The 18374-nt window shown below is 42.6% G+C and overlaps 1 protein-coding gene across 2 annotated transcripts in view; it reads right to left on the reverse strand.

Moving 5' to 3' along the window:
- Positions 1–9490: 9490 nt before the first annotated feature.
- LOC145348469 (protein phosphatase 1 regulatory subunit 1C-like) overlaps positions 9491–18374 on the reverse strand; it is a 48081-nt gene continuing 39197 nt past the window's right edge. For both annotated transcript variants that reach the window (XM_080196654.1, XM_080196655.1), the window contains exon 6: positions 9491–9630. In XM_080196654.1, the coding sequence (XP_080052780.1) occupies positions 9590–9630 (41 nt within the window). In that variant the 3' untranslated portion in view covers positions 9491–9589. The remainder of the gene's footprint in view (positions 9631–18374) is intronic.

Raw genomic sequence — 18374 nt, forward strand, 5'->3', positions numbered from 1 at the left:
AAAGGATGTCCTGAGGCATGGTTCCTTTGGGAGACCATGCAGATGCTATGACAATGGATGAATGAAAACTGCTCGACAATCACCAGGTAAAAGTGTTCTCTTCTGTTTAGGGAACACTTCAGGATCATGGGCATTTGGCTTCTGATTTTCAGGTAAGCGTTCTCCAAGGCGGCCTTCATGAACCACAACACAGAGTCACTGAGCAGAGACTGATAGCCAAGTTCCACACACATTAGGACGGCCTTAAGTGAGATCTTGGGTTCATGTCACACTATCTGTAACCACCACAACTTGCCTGGGCTTGAAAAATCTCACTAACTGTCCTGTCTGGAGACAATACACATCTCATTAACCTGTGCTTAACTCTCTCTCCACTATATTGTCTGTAACTTTAAGATTTGATTACCTGTAAAGACTTGCATTCCAATCATTATTTTGTAAATTGAGTTTGTGTCTTTATATGCCCTGTTTGTGAACAGAACTCCCACTTACATGATGAAAGAGCAGTGCTCCGATAGCTAGTGGCTTTTGCTACCAAATAAATCTGTTGGACTTTAACCTGGTGTTGTGAGGCTTCTTACTGTGTTTACCCCAGTCCAACGCCAGCATCTTCACATCTTGTATAACGAAGCCATTCAGGATCAATCAAACCAACCCACCCTGAATCCTATATGATTTTTTTTTATCAGTCTGCCACGTGAGACCTTGTCAATGGCCTTACTGAAGTCCATATATACTAGATCTACAGCCCTTCCATCAAGAACATAAGAACATAAGAAATAGGGGCAGGAGTAGGCCATCTAGCCCTTTGAGCCTGCCCCGCCATTCAATAAGATCATGGCTGATCTGTCGTGGCTCAGTTCCACTTTCCCGCCCTCTTCCCATAACCCTTAATCCCCTCTCTTATCAAAAACCCATCAACCCGCGTCTTAAAAATATTTAGCGAGGCAGCCTCCGCCACTTCAACGGGCAGAGAATTCCAGAGATTCACCTCCCTTTGAGTGAAGAAGTTCCTCCTCAACTCCGTTCTAAACCCTTTATCTTGAGGCTGTGCCCCCTAGTCCTACTGTCTTTGTTGAGTGGGAAGAGTCTCTCCACCTGTATCCTATCCATCCCATTCATCATCTTATACGTCTCAATGAGATCTCCCCTCATTCTTCTAAACTCTAACGAGTACAAGCCTAGTTTATTCAGCCTCTCCTCATAGCTCAACCCCCTCAACTCCGGCATCAGCCTAGTAAACCTCCTATGCACTCCCTCCAAGGCCAAAATATCTTTGCGCAGGTGCGGCGCCCAAAACTGCACACAGTACTCCAGCTGCGGCCTCACCAATGCCCTATACAGCTGCAGCAAGACCTCCCTACTTTTATATTCAATCCCCCTCGCTATGAAGGCCAGCATCCCATTCGCCTTCCTGACCACCTGCTGCACCTGCAGGCTGGGTTTTTGCGACTCATGCACAAGGACCCCGAGGTCCCTCTGCACCGTCGCCTGCTGCAGTTTTTCGCCACGTAAGTAATAATCCTTCCCACCATTATTCCTATCAAAGTGGACCACCTCACACTTGCCAACATTAAATTCCATTTGCCATTTCCTGGCCCATTCGCCCAGCCTATCTAGATCCTTCTGCAGACTCTCCACACCCTCCGCACAATTTGCTGTTCCACCAATCTTGTGTCATCAGCAAATTTCGACACCCTACACTCGGTTCCCTCCTCTAGATCATCTATATAAATGGTAAATAGCTGAGGCCCCAGCACCGACCCCTGGGGCACTCCACTAGTCACCATCCGCCAATCCGAATAGCACCCGTTGACCCCCACTCTCTGCCTCCTATTTGACAACCAATCCTCTATCCACGCTAACACCCTACCCCCAACTCCATGTCCCCCGACCTTCTGCAATAACCTCTTGTGAGGTACTTTGTCAAACGCCTTCTGAAAATCCAGAAAGACCACATCCACCGGCTCTCCTCTATCCACTGCCCTAGACACATCCTCATAGAACTCCAGTAAATTTGTCAGACATGACTTCCCTTTAATGAAACCGTGCTGCGTCTGCTCTATCAAGCAATTCCCTTCAAGATGCCTCGCAATTTCCTCCTTAATGACGGATTCTAACATTTTACCTACCACAGACGTTAAACTAACCGGCCTATAATTCCCCGCCTTTTGCCTGGCACCCTTCTTAAACAATGGCGTGACATTAGCCGTTTTCCAATCTTCCGGCACTTCCCTGGAATCCAGCGACGTCTGGAAAATAACCACCAAGGCATCCACTATCACCTCCGCCATTTCTTTCAGAACCCTCGGATGCATTCCATCCGGTCCTGGGGACTTGTCCACAATCAGCCCCTCCAGTCTGTCGAGCACCGCCTCTCTAGTAACAGTAATGTCATTAAGACCCTCCAGTCCTACCACCTTTCCATCGCTAACACCCGGCAAATTATTCACGTCCTCCTCCGTGAAGACAGAAACAAAAAAGTTATTCAAGACCTTAGCCATATCCCCATCCCCTACCACTAGGTCCCCTTTCTCATCCTCTAAAGGACCAATGTTCACCCTAGCCAGCCTCTTCCTTTTTATATATTTATAAAAACTCTTGCTATCCTTTTTTATATTAAGCACTAGCCCAGCTTCATAGTTTCTCCGACCAAGAATTGTCTTTACTAGCTCTTCAAAAAAAACTCAATGATGTTGGTGAGACATGACCTTCCCGTGAAAAACTATGCTGCCTGGCACTAATTAGTCCACTTTATTTCAAATGCACATATACCTTGTCCCTAAGTATCTTCTCCAAAAGCTCTGATATCACCACTGATGTCAAACTCACTGGCCTGTAATTTCTTGGTTTATCCATGCTTCCTTTCTTAAACAAGGGAACAAAATTGTCTGTTCTCTAGTCCTCTGGAAACTTGTCTGTGGTCAAAGGGGATGTGAAGATATCTGTGAAAGTCCCAGCTATTTCTCCCTTTACCTCCCACAGTAGCCTGGGAACTTCTCTAACTAATGTAATTTAGGATACTCAACATTTCCTCTTTCAATAAATTGACATTCACTGGAATGTTAAGATTTCTTGTCATAGATATTCCTGATACAGGCCTTTCGGCACAACTTGTTCATGCTGCTCAGTTTTTACCATTAAAGTTTGAGATTGGTGAATGTCTGGAAAACACTGTTTTGATTTGATTTTATTATTGTCGCATATATTAGTATACAGTGAAAAGTATCGTTTCTTGCATGTTATACAAAGCATACCGTTCATCACCTGATGAAGAAGTAGCACTCCAAAAGCTTGTGATTCCAAATAAACCTGTTGGACTTTAACCCGGTGTTGAGAGATTTCTAACTGTTCACAGAGAAGGAAAGGAGAGGCTGCAGAATGTACTGTTACAGTGATGGCTAGGGTGTAGAGAAAGATCAATTTAGTGCAAGATAGGTCCATTCAGAAGTCTGATGGCAGCAGGGAAGAAGCTCTTCTTGAGTTGGTTGGTACATGACCTCAGACTTGCATATCATTTTCCACGTGGAAGAACGTGGAAGAGACTACATCCGGAGCGCATGGTCCTTAATTATGATGGCTGCTTTTCTGAGGCAGCAGGAAGTGTAGACAGAGTCAATGGATGGGAGGCTGGTTTGCGTGATGGACTGGGCTACATTCCAGACTCTTTGCAGTCTTGGGCAGAGCAGGAGCCATACCAAGCTGCGATACAACTAGAAAGAATGCTTTCTGTGGTAGATGTTGGTGAGAGTCATAAGAATATAAGAACATAAGAAATAGGAGGAGGAGTAGGCCATCTAGCCCTTCGAGCCTGCCCTGCCATTCAATAAGATCATGGCTGATCTGAAGTGGATCAGTTCCACTTTCCCGCTTTCACCTCATAACCCTTAATTCCCTTGTCTATCAAAAACCTATCTACCCGTGACTTAAATATATTCAGCGAGGTAGCCTCCACCACTTCAATGGGTAGAGAATTCCAAAGATTCACCACCCTTTGAGTGAAGAAGTTCCTCCTCAACTCTGTTCTAAAGTGCCCCCCCCCCCTTTTTTTGAGGCTATGACCTCTAGTTCCGTTTTCCTTTCTAAGCAGGAAGAATCTCTCTACCTCTACCCTATCTAGCCCCTTCATTATCTTATGTGTCTCAGTAAGATCCCCCTCAGCCTTCTAAACTCTAACGAGTACAGACCCAGTCTCTTCAATCTCTCCTCATAAGCTAACCCTCTCATCTCTGGTATCAGCCTAGTGAATCTTCTCTGTACTCACACCAAGGCCAATATATCCTTTTGCATATAACATAGAACATTACAGTGCAGTACAGGCCTTTCGGCCCTGAATGTTGTGCCGACCTGTGAAAGGAATCTAAGCCCCATCTAACCCACACTATTCCAATGTCATCCATATGCTTATCCAATGACCCTTTAAATGGCCTTAATGTTGACAATCCAGTACTATTGCAGGGAGGGCATTTACTCTCTGAGTAAAGAGCCTACCTCTGACATCTGTCCGATATCTATCACCCCTCAATTTAAAGCTATGTCCCCTCATACTAGCCATCACCATCTGAGAAAAAGATTCACACTGTCCACCCTATCTAATCCTCTGATTATCTTGTGTGCCTCTATTAAGTCACCTCTTAACCTTCTTCTCTCTAACAAAAACAGTCACAAGTCCCTCAGCCTTTCCTCATAAGACCTTCCCACCATACCAGGCAACATCCCAGTAAACCTCCTCTGCACCCTTTCCAATGGCTCCACATCCTTCCTATAATGCGGTGACCAGAACTGTGCGCAATACTCTAACTGCGGACACAGCAGAGTTTTATACAGCTGCAATGTGACATCATGACTCCGAAACCCAATCCATCTACCAATAAAAGCTAACATACTGTACAAATTCTTAATGACCCCTTCAACCTGGGTGCCGACTTTCAGGGATCTATGCACATGGACACCGAGATCTCTTGGCTCACCTACACTACCAAGTATCTTACCATTAGCCCAGTACTCTGTATTCCTGTTACTCCTTCCAAAGTGGATCACCTCACACTTTTCCACATTAAACTCCATTTGTCACCTCTCAGCCCAGCTCTGCAGTTTATCTATGTCCCTCTGCAACCTGCTATCCTCTAGTCTTCTGGCACTATTCCTGTAGACAATGACGACATAAAGATCAAAGCAAAAGGTTCTGCAATTTCCTCCCTAGCTTCCCAGGGAATCCTAGGATAAATTCCATCCGGCCCAGGGGATTTATCTATTTTCACACTTTCCAGAATTACCTCCTCCTTATGAGCCTCAATTCTGTCTAGTCTAATAGCCTGTATCTCAGTATTCCCTTCTACAACATTGTCTTTTTCCTGTGTGAATACTGATGAAAATTATTCATTTAGCGCTTCTCCTATCTCTTCAGTCTTCATGCACAACTTTCCACTACTGTCCTTGACTGGCCCTAATCTTACCCTAGTCATTCTTTTATTCCTGACATACCTATAGAAAGCTTTAGAGTTTTCCTTGATTCTACCTGCCAAAGACTTCTCATGTCCCCTCCTGGCTCTTCTTAGCTCTCTCTTTAGGTCCTTCCTGTTTAACTTGTAACTCTCAAGTGCCTTAACTGAGCCTTCACGTCTCATCTTTACATAAGCCTCCTTCCTTTTCACTAGAGATTCAACTTCTTTAGTAAACCACAGTTCCCTTGCTTGACCACTTGCAGACAGGTACAGAGTCTGACAGGTACATACTTCTTAAGGACACACAGTAGTTGTTCCTTGAACAAGCTCCACATTTCAATCGTACCCATCCCCTGCAGATTTCTTCCCCATCCTATGCATCCTGAATCTCACCTAATCACATCATAGTTTCCTTTCTCCCAGCTATAACTTTTGTCCTGCGGTATATACCTATCCCTTTCCATCGCTAAAGTAAATGTAACCATATTGTGGTCACTATCACCAAAGTGCTCACCTATATCCAAATCTAATACCTGGCCTGGTTCATTACCCAGTACCAAATCCAATGTGGCCTTGCTACATACTGTTGGTCTTTCTACATACTGTGTCAGGAAACCCTCCTGCACACACTGGACAAAAACTGACCCATCTAAAGTATTCAAACTGTAGTGTTTCCAGTCAATATTTGTAAAGTCCCCCACAACAACTACCCTGTTACTTTCGCTCCTATCCAGAATCATCTTTACAATCCTTTCCTCTACATCTCTGGAATTTGTCAGAGACCTATAGAAAACTCCCAACAGAGTGACCTCTCCTTTCCAGTTTCTAACCTCAGCCCATAGTACCTCAGTAGACGAGTCCTCATCAAACATCCTTTCTGTCACCGTAATACTGTCCTTGACTAACAATGCCACACCTCCCCCTCTTCTACCACCTTTCCTGATCTTACTGAAACATCGCCGGAACCTGCAACAACCATTCCTGTCCTTGCTCCATCCATGTCTCCGAAATGGCCACAACATCAAAGTCCCAGGTACCAACCCACACTGCAAGTTCACCCACCTTATTCCGGATGCTCCTAGCGTTAAAGTATACACACTTCAAACCACCTTCCTGCCTGTCCGTACACTCCTGCTACCTTGAAACCTTATTCATGACCTCACTACTCACATCCTCCTGTACACTGGAGAAACAATCCATGTTCCCATCTCCCTGCTGAATTAGTTTAAACCCTCCCGAAGAGCAAATTTAACCCCCAGGGTATTGGTACCCCTTTGGTCCAGGTGTAGACCATCCCGTTTGTAGAGGTCCCACCTATCCCAGGATGACCCCCAATTATCCAGGTGTCTGAATCCTTCCCTCCCACACTATTCCTGTAGCCACATGTTCAACTGCTCTCTCTCCCTATTCCTCTCCTCACTAGCACATGGCACAGGCAACAGAGATAACAACTCTGTTTGTTCTAGTTCTAAGCTTCCACTCCCTGAATTTCTGCTTTACATCCCCATCCCTCTTCCTACCTATGTCATTGATGCCTTTGTGGACCACAACTTGGGGCTGGTCCCCTTCTCCCTTAAGGATCTCGAAAACACGATCTGAGACATCACGGACCCTGGCACCTGGAAGGCAACACACTAACCACAAATCTTCTCATTTCCACAGGATCTCCTATCTGTCTCCCTAACTATGGAGTCCCCACTAACTAATGCTCAACTCCTCCCCCTCTTTCCCTTCTGAGCAACAGGGACAGACTATGTGTCAGAAACCTGTACCCCATGGCTTACCTCTGGTAAGTTGTCTTCCCCAACAGTATTCAAAACAGTACACTTGTTATACAGAGGAACAGCCACAGGGGATCGCTGCACTGATTGCTTCTTGCCCCTTCTAACAGTCACCCAAGTATCCTCCTTCCTCGGGGTATGAACCTGTCATATAAATAGTGTAATTACTTCCAACCCGAAAAAGCAACAATGATATTATATGGAAACATGGAGAATAGGAGCAATAGTTCATTTGGCCCTTCAAGACTGCACCACCACTAAATATAGCCCTGGCTCCTCCTCTGTCTCAAAGGCACGCTCGCTCGCTTTCCCCTCACTTACCTCAACATATTTAGATCTAGAAATTTGTACATTTCTTTGTTAAATATATTCAGTGCTCCATAACATTTGTTGCAGAGAATTCCACAGGTTCCCCACCTTTTGTGTGAAGAAGGTTCTCCACACCTTCATGGCTTATCCAATGTTCTGAGAATGTGACCCCATTTTCAAGACAGTCCAGCCAGATGAAGCAACATCCCTGCATCCAGTCTGCTCATCCTTTGCAGTATCTTAAACATCTGAATTACATTACATCAGGATATGTCATGCAATTCAAGGATGTTGTTGAACATTATAATTTATGTGCTATATTATGGTTTTATGTATTTTATATATCTCCCTACATATATCCCATTTTCTCATTTCCCTTCATCTGACCAAAAGTATTTCCATTTCCAAGGCATTGCTTGTTGTTTACATATTTTTTTCTGAAATGTGAACCCATATTCCATACAATTCTTGAGGTACTCCCTCATTTTTTGCTGAACTAGCCACTTAATTGTTCTAGAATGAACCCAGCTTGCTGGGCAGTATACAGCTGGTCAGTGTAATATTTAAATGCACAAGTAAATTTCTAACTGATCAATTTACAGAGTGAACAATATGGAGGTTGCAGAATCCCGACAGTGCAGAAGGAGACCATTCGGCCCATTGGGTTTACACCCACTTTCCCCCAAAGCATTTTACCCAGGCCCTATCCCACGATTTTGCCTTCTAACCCTCTTAAATTACACATCTTAGGACACTAAGGGGCATTTTAACTATCAATCCATCTAAGCTGGACATCTTTGGACAATGGGAGGCAACTGGAGCACCCTGTGGAAACGCACATAGACACAGAAAGAGCCTGCAATATCCACACAGATAGTCTCCCTAGGCTAGAATTGAACCTGGGTCCCTGGCGCTCTAAGGCAGCAGTGCTAACCACTGTGTGGCCTTATCACTGGCAATATGATGAGTTTGGCTGAGATAGTGAAGAACGAAGACGTGGATTTTCTCCGATTTAACATTTCTGCTTCAATTTGGTATTCAATGCTCCCGAGAAGCACCTGCTAACTTTACCTCCCATTGTAATATGATTGGCTGTCAGAGCTTTGAACAGCATAATTGAAATGATTAATGATAAATAGGTAATGCTGGGGCTCAAGGTCTGGTGCGTCCGCACTTGGAGTATTGTGTGCAGTTCTGCTCCCCACATTATAGGAAGGATGTGGAGGCTTTGGAGAGGGTGCAGAGGAGGTTTACCAGGATGTTGCCTGGTATGGAGGGGAGGTCCTATGAGGAGAGACTGAGGGATTTGGGGTTGTTTTCGTTAGAAAGAAGGCGGCTAAGAGGGGATCTTATTGAAACATATAAGATGATTAGAGGTTTAGTTAGGGTGGACAGTGATAGCCTTTTTCCTCGGATGGAGAAAGCTAGCACGAGGGGACATAGCTTTAAATTAAGGGGTGGTAGTTATAGGACGGATGTCAGAGGTAGGTTCTTTACCCAGAGGGTGGTGAGGGATTGGAATGCCCTGCCTGCTGCAGTTGTAGATGCGCCTAGTTTGGGGCGTTTAAGAGGTCCGTGGATAGGTTTATGGATGGAAAGGGATTGGTTTAGGTTAGACAGTCATTGCTTTTTCGTAATTGGTCAGCGCAACATCGTGGGCCGAAGGGCCTGTTCTGCGCTGTTCTATGTTCTATGTTCTATAATATAGACATCATAAAATGAGCAGTGGGAATACAATAACAGAAAATGGTGTACATTATAATCAAAATTTAAATAGTTGAAATGTGCTTCTGAGAAAGTGCTAATACTGGGACTATTTGATTCTAGTATGTCAATAAAATGATCCAAAAAAATGCCAACAGTATACCAGACCATATTTTATGAAAGAAAGGTTTCATAAAATACCTTTATGAAAGAAAGGTTGAAGTGTACATAAGAGTGAGAAACTGGCAACAATTCGGAAAATACATGTTTTTAATCCTGTGTAATGCAACATGGCCAATTACCACCATTAGATCTGCTGCTGCCAATGCTACCAGATAGTGAGTGATGAATTTACTTTCGTTGGAAGAAGTTTGCAATCGCCGACAAGTTAACTGTTAGAAACAGAAAAGAACAAAAAATGTTAAGTCTTTCCCAGGAAAATGTAATCAAACTATTTGAAGTTGCTGATGGAAATATGGTGATATCTGTCCTCTAGTTCTAAACAACAATATGGCTTAAAGTAATGTTTACTCCTTAACAGCAACATTAGGCAAAATATGAGAGGAGGGTATGGGAACAATTATAAATGTCAGTAAATTGTTAATATTGGAGGTTTCTCAAAGCCCGTGTTTTTCCTGGATTACTTTGGCTTTACAGGCACACAGCTGACTCCTTATTTTGTAGTAGCAGTCCTAGAGATGAGGAACTTCCCATGTTGCGGCCTTTTTAATATGGAGCTTGCCCTATCTCCCTTTTGAGTTATAGTCAGTTCAATGTGGGAGATCATTCTTTCCACTGCTGAGTTCAGAACTGTAACATTATGGAATGTGACATTCAGAACTGCTGTCAAATATTTTTAGCCACAAACCTGGAAATCATTATCTGGCAGGGCAAATCATCAATAATTGAAATCATCTAGATTTCCCTTCCATTCACAACCAAATACATCATAAATGTTGGATTTTGTTTCGGGTTTGCAGAGGAGTCATTTTGGACTCAAAATTTTAACTGTGTTTCTCTTCCCACACATACCACCAGACCTTGAGAGATTTTCTAGCATGATTCATCAGCATGAACAATCTCCAGAATTTGAATTATATTGCATTTAGTACAGATGTTCAGACATTGACAAGGTCCCAAGCCTCTAACATTACAATTTGGTACATAAGAACATAAGAACATAAGAAATAGGAGCAGGAGTAGGCCATCTAGCCCTTCGAGCCTGCCCCGCCATTCAATAAGATCATGGCTGATCTGTCGTGGCTCAGTTCCACTTTCCCGCCCTCTCCCCATAACCCTTAATCCCCTCTCTTATCAAGAACCCATAGAACATAGAACATAGAACATAGAACATTACAGCGCAGAACAGGCCCTTCGGCCCACGATGTTGCGCCGACCAGTTACAAAAACAATGACCCACTAGCCTATACCAATCCCTTTTCGTCCATAAACCTATCCAGAGATCTCTTAAACGCCCCCAAACTAGACGCATTTACAACTGCAGCAGGCAGGGCATTCCAATCCCTCACCACCCGCTGGGTAAAGAACCTACCCCTGACATCCGTCCTGTAGCTACCCCCCCTTAATTTAAAGCCATGCCCCCTCGTGCTAGCTTTCTCCATCCGAGGAAAAAGGCTATCACTATCCACCCTATCTAAACCTCTAATCATCTTATATGTTTCAATAAGATCCCCTCTTAGCCGCCTTCTTTCCAACGAAAACAACCCTAGATCCCTCAGTCTCTCCTCATAGGACCTCCCCACCATACCAGGCAACATCCTAGTAAACCTCCTCTGCACCCTCTCCAACGCCTCCACATCCTTCTTGTAATGCGGGGACCAGAACTGCACACAGTACTCCAAGTGCGGCCGCACTAGAGTAGTGTACAGTTGCAACATTACACTGCGACTCCTAAATTCAATCCCCCTACCAATAAACGCCAAGACACCGTACGCCTTCTTGACAACCTTATCTACTTGATTCCCAACTTTCAGGGATCTATGTACACACACACCTAGATCCCTCTGTTCATCCACACTATTCAAAGTCCTCCCGTTAGCCCTATACTCGACACATCTGTTGCTCCTACCAAAGTGAATTACCTCACACTTCTCCGCATTAAATTCCATCCGCCACCTCTCGGCCCAGCTCTGCAACCTATCTAAGTCTCCCTGCAGACTATGACACCCTTCCTCACAATCTACCACACCTCCAACTTTGGTGTCATCAGCAAATTTACTAATCCACCCAACTATACCCTCATCCAGATCATTAATAAAAATTACAAACAACAGTGGCCCCAAAACAGATCCCTGAGGCACACCACTCGTAACTGCACTCCATGATGAATATTTACCATCCACCACCACCCTCTGTCTCCTATCTGATAGCCAATTCCTGATCCAACTTCCTAGATTACCCACAATCCCATACATCTGCATTTTCTGCAGAAGCCTACCATGGTGAACCTTATCGAACGCCTTACTAAAATCCATGTATACCACGTCAACTGCCTTACCCCCATCCACCTCTTTGGTCACCTTCTCAAAAAACTCAATAAGGTTAGTAAGGCACGACCTACCTGCTACAAAACCATGCTGACTATTTCTAATCAATTCATTACACTCCAAATAACTATAAATCCTATCCCTAATAATTTTTTCTAAAACCTTGCCCACAACAGAAGTAAGACTCACCGGTCTATAATTCCCGGCAAAGTCTCTGTTCCCCTTCTTAAACAATGGGACAACATTCGCTATCCTCCAATCCTCCGGGACTACACCAGAGACCAATGACGACCTGAAGATCTGAGCCAGAGGCTCTGCAATCACCTCTCTAGCCTCCCAGAGAATCCTAGGGTAGATCCCATCCGGACCAGGGGACTTATCTATTTTCAGCCCCTCAAGAATTTCCAGCACATCCTCTTTATCAACCGTAATACTGTCTATTTTACACCCCTGCAACCCAATGTCCTCCTCAGCTATATTCATGTCCCCCTGCGTGAACACCGAAGAGAAATATTGGTTCAATACTTCTCCAATCTCCTCTGGTTCCACACACAACTTCCCCCTGCTGTCTGTAACTGGCCCTAATCTTGCCCTGACCAACCTTCTGTTCTTGACATACTTATAGAACGCCTTAGGATTCTCCTTAATCCTATCAGCCAAAGTCTTCTCATGTCCTCTTTTAGCCCTTCTCAACTCACTCTTCAACTCCCTCCTAGCCAATCTAAAGCTTTCTAGTGCACTATCTGAGCCCTCCAATCTCAACCTGCTTCTTAAAAATATTTAGCGAGGCAGCCTCCACCACTTCAACGGGCAGAGAATTCCAGAGATTCACCACCCTTTGAGTGTACATAGGCGCTCAGAACCACAGAGTGATAAAATGATAAGATTTGTAGACATGCACATGGTCAGTGTCTACAGTCAATCAGATAGATAAAGATAGTAAAGACACAACATCACTGTATCTACAAATTCAAATAAAGGCGGCAGTGTATAATGTCATTGAGACAGTGCCAAGTTCGACAGGCAAACACACAATGAAATGCTGCACATGTACACACACAATAATCAACAGACTACCACTGTTTTTGATTCATAGAATCATAGAATACCGACAGTGCAGGGGAGGCCATTTGGCCATCAATTCTGCACCGATAACAATCCCACCCAGGCACTATCCTTGGAACTCCATGTAACTCCTGACATTAAGGAGAAATCCCACCCAGACCTGTTTGCCATAACCCCAAGTATTTACCCTGCTAATCCCCTAAACTACATATCTTGAGACACTAAGGGGCAATTTAGCACAGCCAGTCCAAGTAACCTGCACATCTTTGGGGTGTGGGAGGAAACCAGAGCACCCGGAAGAAACCCATGCAGACACGGGTATTAGGCAGATACACACAGTGAAAGGACCCACAGGGAGTACAAGGCACTGCAGACCCTCATGCAAAGACAAGCTCTATAGAGCCTCAAACAATTATTGTTGAAAGATAGAATCAATGAAAAGTTCTACACACACACACACACACACACACACACTGTGGGGAAATACAGGTAACATGAAAGCTTTAAAGAAATCGACATAGTGGTGTGGATATAGACAATGCAGCGACACTCAGAGTGGCCGGCTCTCCTGCCACTCATACAGAAATCAGAACTATAGTCACTCACAATGAAGGTGTAATTGATACTGATACAGTGACAGTGTCTTGATGAAATCAATAGTATCAATGATGGTATTTTGGGATCAGGCCTAATTGAAAATAGAAACAAAGAAAGAGAATGAGGTAGGAAGCTGGCCTTTACAGTTTTGCAGGAACATATGTTGAATGCAAGTTTTGGAACCAATACAACTGAGGAAACAGAATTTGTTAACACCTTATGAATAACACAGTGATGGTGATGTTAATCATACCAATGGTGAAATATAGATAGGCTAAAAAAAGACACTCAGATTTGGCAAATGTGCATGCAGTTACTTCGTCTGCTTCTGTTTCTTCAAGATATTGCTCTTGGATCTGTGCACTCCAGGTAGTCATAAGCAGAATTGAGTAGATTCTTTACAGCTCTGTATCATTTTGCTTAAGATCTTGCCAATGGTTGGTTATGCACTGCTGCTGACTGGGGGTGTGTTTGAGTGGTAGAAGGAGCTGAAATTCTTTGTGAAAAAGCCTGTGTTGTGAAGCACTTTACGACTGAGAGTTAGGATATCTATGCAGTGTGCATTGCTGAGCCAATTCATAAGATGTGCCTGAGTTGGATCTGCCACTTTCTATGAAATTTATGTGTTATAACTTTACCTGTTATATCATGTTTTAATGCACATAGATGTTAATGTTTGCTAAAAAGGTTGTCACTCAATGTAATGTTCACTGTGTGCTTTGACATTTATATTAGAAAGCCTTATTGTGCTGTAACTCATGCTTGTGGCTTTGTATTTTCAGTAAAAAATGGCAATTTTGTATTTATTCTTTTTCTAAAAAATATACTGCCCTTGGTCAGGATGTTAAAAGTTTACATAAACACACAAAGGGACAGGTTCTTCAGAATTAGACATGATGAGTCTAGAGTCTAACACACAATGATAGGTTCTACAGATGCAAGAGCAATTTGAGGATCCATAAACCTAAGCACGATGTTTGGTTCACATATGACAACAGGTTCTGGACACGGGTATAATGACACATCTACGGATACAAAAGCATTGAGAGTCTTGTGACACTCACATGTTGAGAGTGAATATGAACACTCGCACAATGGGATGGTTTAGAAAGGTCCAAAGAGTGAGCAGTCCGATAGGTTCACAACAGCACAGCAGAAGAAAAGAAGCAGAGTGGTAAAAACCAGGAGAAAATGCAGCTGTATATCGGGAGCCTAATAGAGCAGAACAGAAGAATGGTGGTGGCAAATGTGGATCGCTAGAAAGGAACATATGTATATTGTACACACTTTCCGTAATGGGGGCCATCCAGTTTGATTCAGTCATTGATTAAATTAAGAGCATGGTGTGTATTAAAAAAAAACAAGTCGTAGGAAGTTAGGAAATATTGCTGCGGTAAAATCAAGCATGGAGAAAGACAACAACTTGTATCTGAGTGAAGATATGAGCACGTGCGCTTGGAAATGTGTTGAGGGACAGAATTTTAACTGTTATTTTAAGCATTAGTTTTTCTTAAAGTTAATGACATTTGCATTTAGAGTTTAGCTACATTTCACTGCTCAAGGTAAGCTACTTTCAATCTTATTCGGGGAAAAAGACAAGCTCCCTTCATAAGAGCTGGCCTCTTTAAACTTGTTTAGTGTTTTGGTGTTCACTGCATTCTAGGCAGAAAATACCAAAGATTCATGACCCTTTGAGTGAATTAATTCCTCCGCACTTCTGGTTCAAATTTGACACCAATTAGCCTAAAATTATGGCATTTCATTCTAGAATGCCCAACAAGAGAAATGTCTGCCTTACGTCTCTAATTTCATATTTATACCTAGCATATTTATACTTAAATTAGATCTCTTCTCATTCTTTTGAACTCAAGCATGAATTTCTCAATCTCTCTTCATAATCAAGTCCTGGAATCATCCCTGGAATCAATCTAATGAACCTTCTCTGAAACTCATCCAATGCATTTCCGTTCTTCCTGCAACAAGCAAAACTGTGTGCAGTATTCCAGGTTCAGTCCTGTCAATGCCTTATAAAGTTGCAACGTCAATTCCCTACTTTTATACTTGACAAGGAATGCCAAAATTGCACTCATCTTCCTTATTACCTGCTGTGTGCTTTCTTGCTGAGCACAAGGTAAGCATGCACAAAAACAGCAGCTGGTCATTGTGTGCAGCTCTACAAAGAGCTTGTACTTGGAAATTTTCTGAGTTAGGAAATTGAGTGTAGGAGTTGCTGCCGGCATTAAAAGCTGGATTACTGAGGTGTTTATAAGAATGAAGACAATAACAGACCCACTCAATAGTGCAGGCCGGCTCTATTGAGTACTTCAGATTTTTTAAGCATTTGGAGCCGATGACACCTCTACAAGGTGTAAATGTGGCATCTTAGGACGGTCAGACAAATACTGTGTTTGGAAAATTTTGCTTGAATTGCTTGGCAGTTTTTAAAATAGGTTGTTAGAGGGATTGTCACCAATGACAGGGGGTCATACAATGTTGCCAATGGTCCAACGCATGGCAGTAAATGACACTGGAAAGGACACAAACATCATCAAATAGTTTCATATACATGTTAAAATGAAAAAAATGATTACATCTGAAGTTGTGAAGCAGTCATAATAAGGTAGATGAATTGGTGGTATTTATAAAAGTAAATGGGTGTGATCTTATAGAATAGAATCCTTACAGTGCAGAAGAGGCCATTCAGCCCATGAGTCTGCACTGACTCTCTGACAGAGTATCTAATCCAGGTCTTCTCCGATGCCCTTTCCATGTAACTCCACACATTTAACATGGTTAATCCATCTGACCTTGGTATACTAAGAGAGAATTGAGCAGGGCAATCCACCTAACCGGCACATCTTTGGAGTGTAGGAGGAAACTGAAGCATCTGAAGGAAACTCACGCAAACACCGGGAGGGCAAACTCCACACAGTCATCCAAGGATGGAATTGAACCCGAGTCCTTGGAGCTCCGATGCAGCAGCGCTAACCACTGTGCCACTGTTCTTATAATGGAGCTAAGCCTGTAGGGAATTAAATGTTCCATGGTTTACATTTAAGAGGGATACTCAAAATCGAAAAGGAAAAGTGTTATTAATAGCCGACTTCAGTAAATGAGCATTAGATGTTCTTTGATTGAGTTTAGGTGGGACTAGATGGCAGCAAGAGAAATAAACCATTGTTCATTAGGCATCAAAATTTTATGGCAATGTAGGATAAGCTATCCATCAGGAACTCCAGATGTAGGTGCATGTAAGACAGACAACTCTTGCTATGTGGGATGTCAAATGTACAGACTGGACAAATATAAATTGATCAAATGTGGTGTGGCATGAATTCCTAGAATATATGTGACATTTTATTTTCATTCCTTCACAGGAAGTGGGCATCACTGGCTTAGCCAGCATTTATTGCCCATCTCTAAGGGGCAATAAGTTGCAGTTTATTGCAGTCACATACCAGAGAAAGGCAATGGATTTCCTTGCCTATGTCAAATTTCATTATTTGCAGTGGTGGAATTTGAATCCAGGTTCCCAGAAAATTATCCCTAGTCTCTGCTTTATTAATCCAGTGACAATACCATTCCATCCCTGCACGCTTTTTGGCAACATTTCCTTGAGGAACCAACTATGATACAAACTATTTTACATCTTGATTTGCAATGATTGAGGGCTAAAAATATTTTTTTAAACTACCGTTAGAGTTGGGTGATGACAACATGCTTCGAATATTGCAGAACGTCTTAGGTTCATGAAGTTCAATCAGGAAGCAAGGTTTTAAATCTAAAGTATGAAATCTACAGAAGTATGATTAGTAAGGTGGTGATGGGTAGACCTGGAAACTGCATTAAATGATATGACAGTATCCAGAAATGGTTAGCACTCAAATAGTTAATGCATGACTTACAACAAGTGTACATTGCTTTGAAGCACAAACAAACAAATCAGGGAAGGCTGGTCCAATGATCGCTAAAATTAAAGCTCAGATTGTATTGGATTAAATAAGTGGTTAAGGTAAATGTCTAAACGTGCAAACTTGGGGCTTACAAACTTGTTTTTACAATTTATCACATGATAGTGAAAACAATGACACGACCATAGCTAATAGGATTTTTGAGTAAACTGATGAGAAACAGAAAGCGGGATTATAATCATTTGTCTGAGTAGGTGAATGTTGGCAAAGACAAATGTGAGCCCAACACAGACAGAGCGTGGATAATTTATAATGGAAAATATGGAAATGCCATAGAAACAAAACATTTTGGCTGTCATTATGGAAAGAAGTACACAATGCTTCCAGAAATGGTTGAGTATAAGGGACAAGCAGTGATGAGGAACAGGAAAAAAATATTAAGTGATACTAGAAATTAATGCAAATTAAATATAATAAGTCCTGTGCATCTGACTATCCACTGCCAAGTGTCTAGAAAGAGGTAGCTGTAGAGATAATGGATGCATTCTTGACCACTTTGCAATATTCTATACATTCTGCAATGGCGCCTGTATACTGTATGGCATGAAGCATAACTCAGCTACTTTATAAACAAGGTGCCACTAAAGGGTGAGGAATCGACCTGTTTAAACTAGCCTCAGCAGCAGGGAAATAAAGAATACGTTCCAAATAATGAGATATTAAATGCTCACAGTATAATGGTGGGAAGAAGCAAAATCAACATGGATTGGTGAAATGGAATTCAGGTTTGGCAAACGTATTGGAGTTTGCTTTAAGGATGTTACCTCAGAACAGTTAAGGGAGAATCAGTGGTTATGGTGCATTTCAATCTCTTGGAATAGAAATTTTTCTGAAATGTTCCACACAAGACCTCAGTAAATAAAACTGCAGCACATTGGACTGAGTATAATAAAGCTAACTCCCAGGTGTACCAATCTATTCTGATATTTACAGGTGTCTTAGCATTTATCTAAAGGGAATCTGAGACAGGATATCTTCATTAATTTGTATGGAATC

This window comes from Carcharhinus amblyrhynchos, chromosome 9, assembly GCF_965287045.1.
Source record: "Carcharhinus amblyrhynchos chromosome 9, sCarAmb.v2.hapA, whole genome shotgun sequence".
Taxonomy (NCBI): domain Eukaryota; kingdom Metazoa; phylum Chordata; class Chondrichthyes; order Carcharhiniformes; family Carcharhinidae; genus Carcharhinus; species Carcharhinus amblyrhynchos.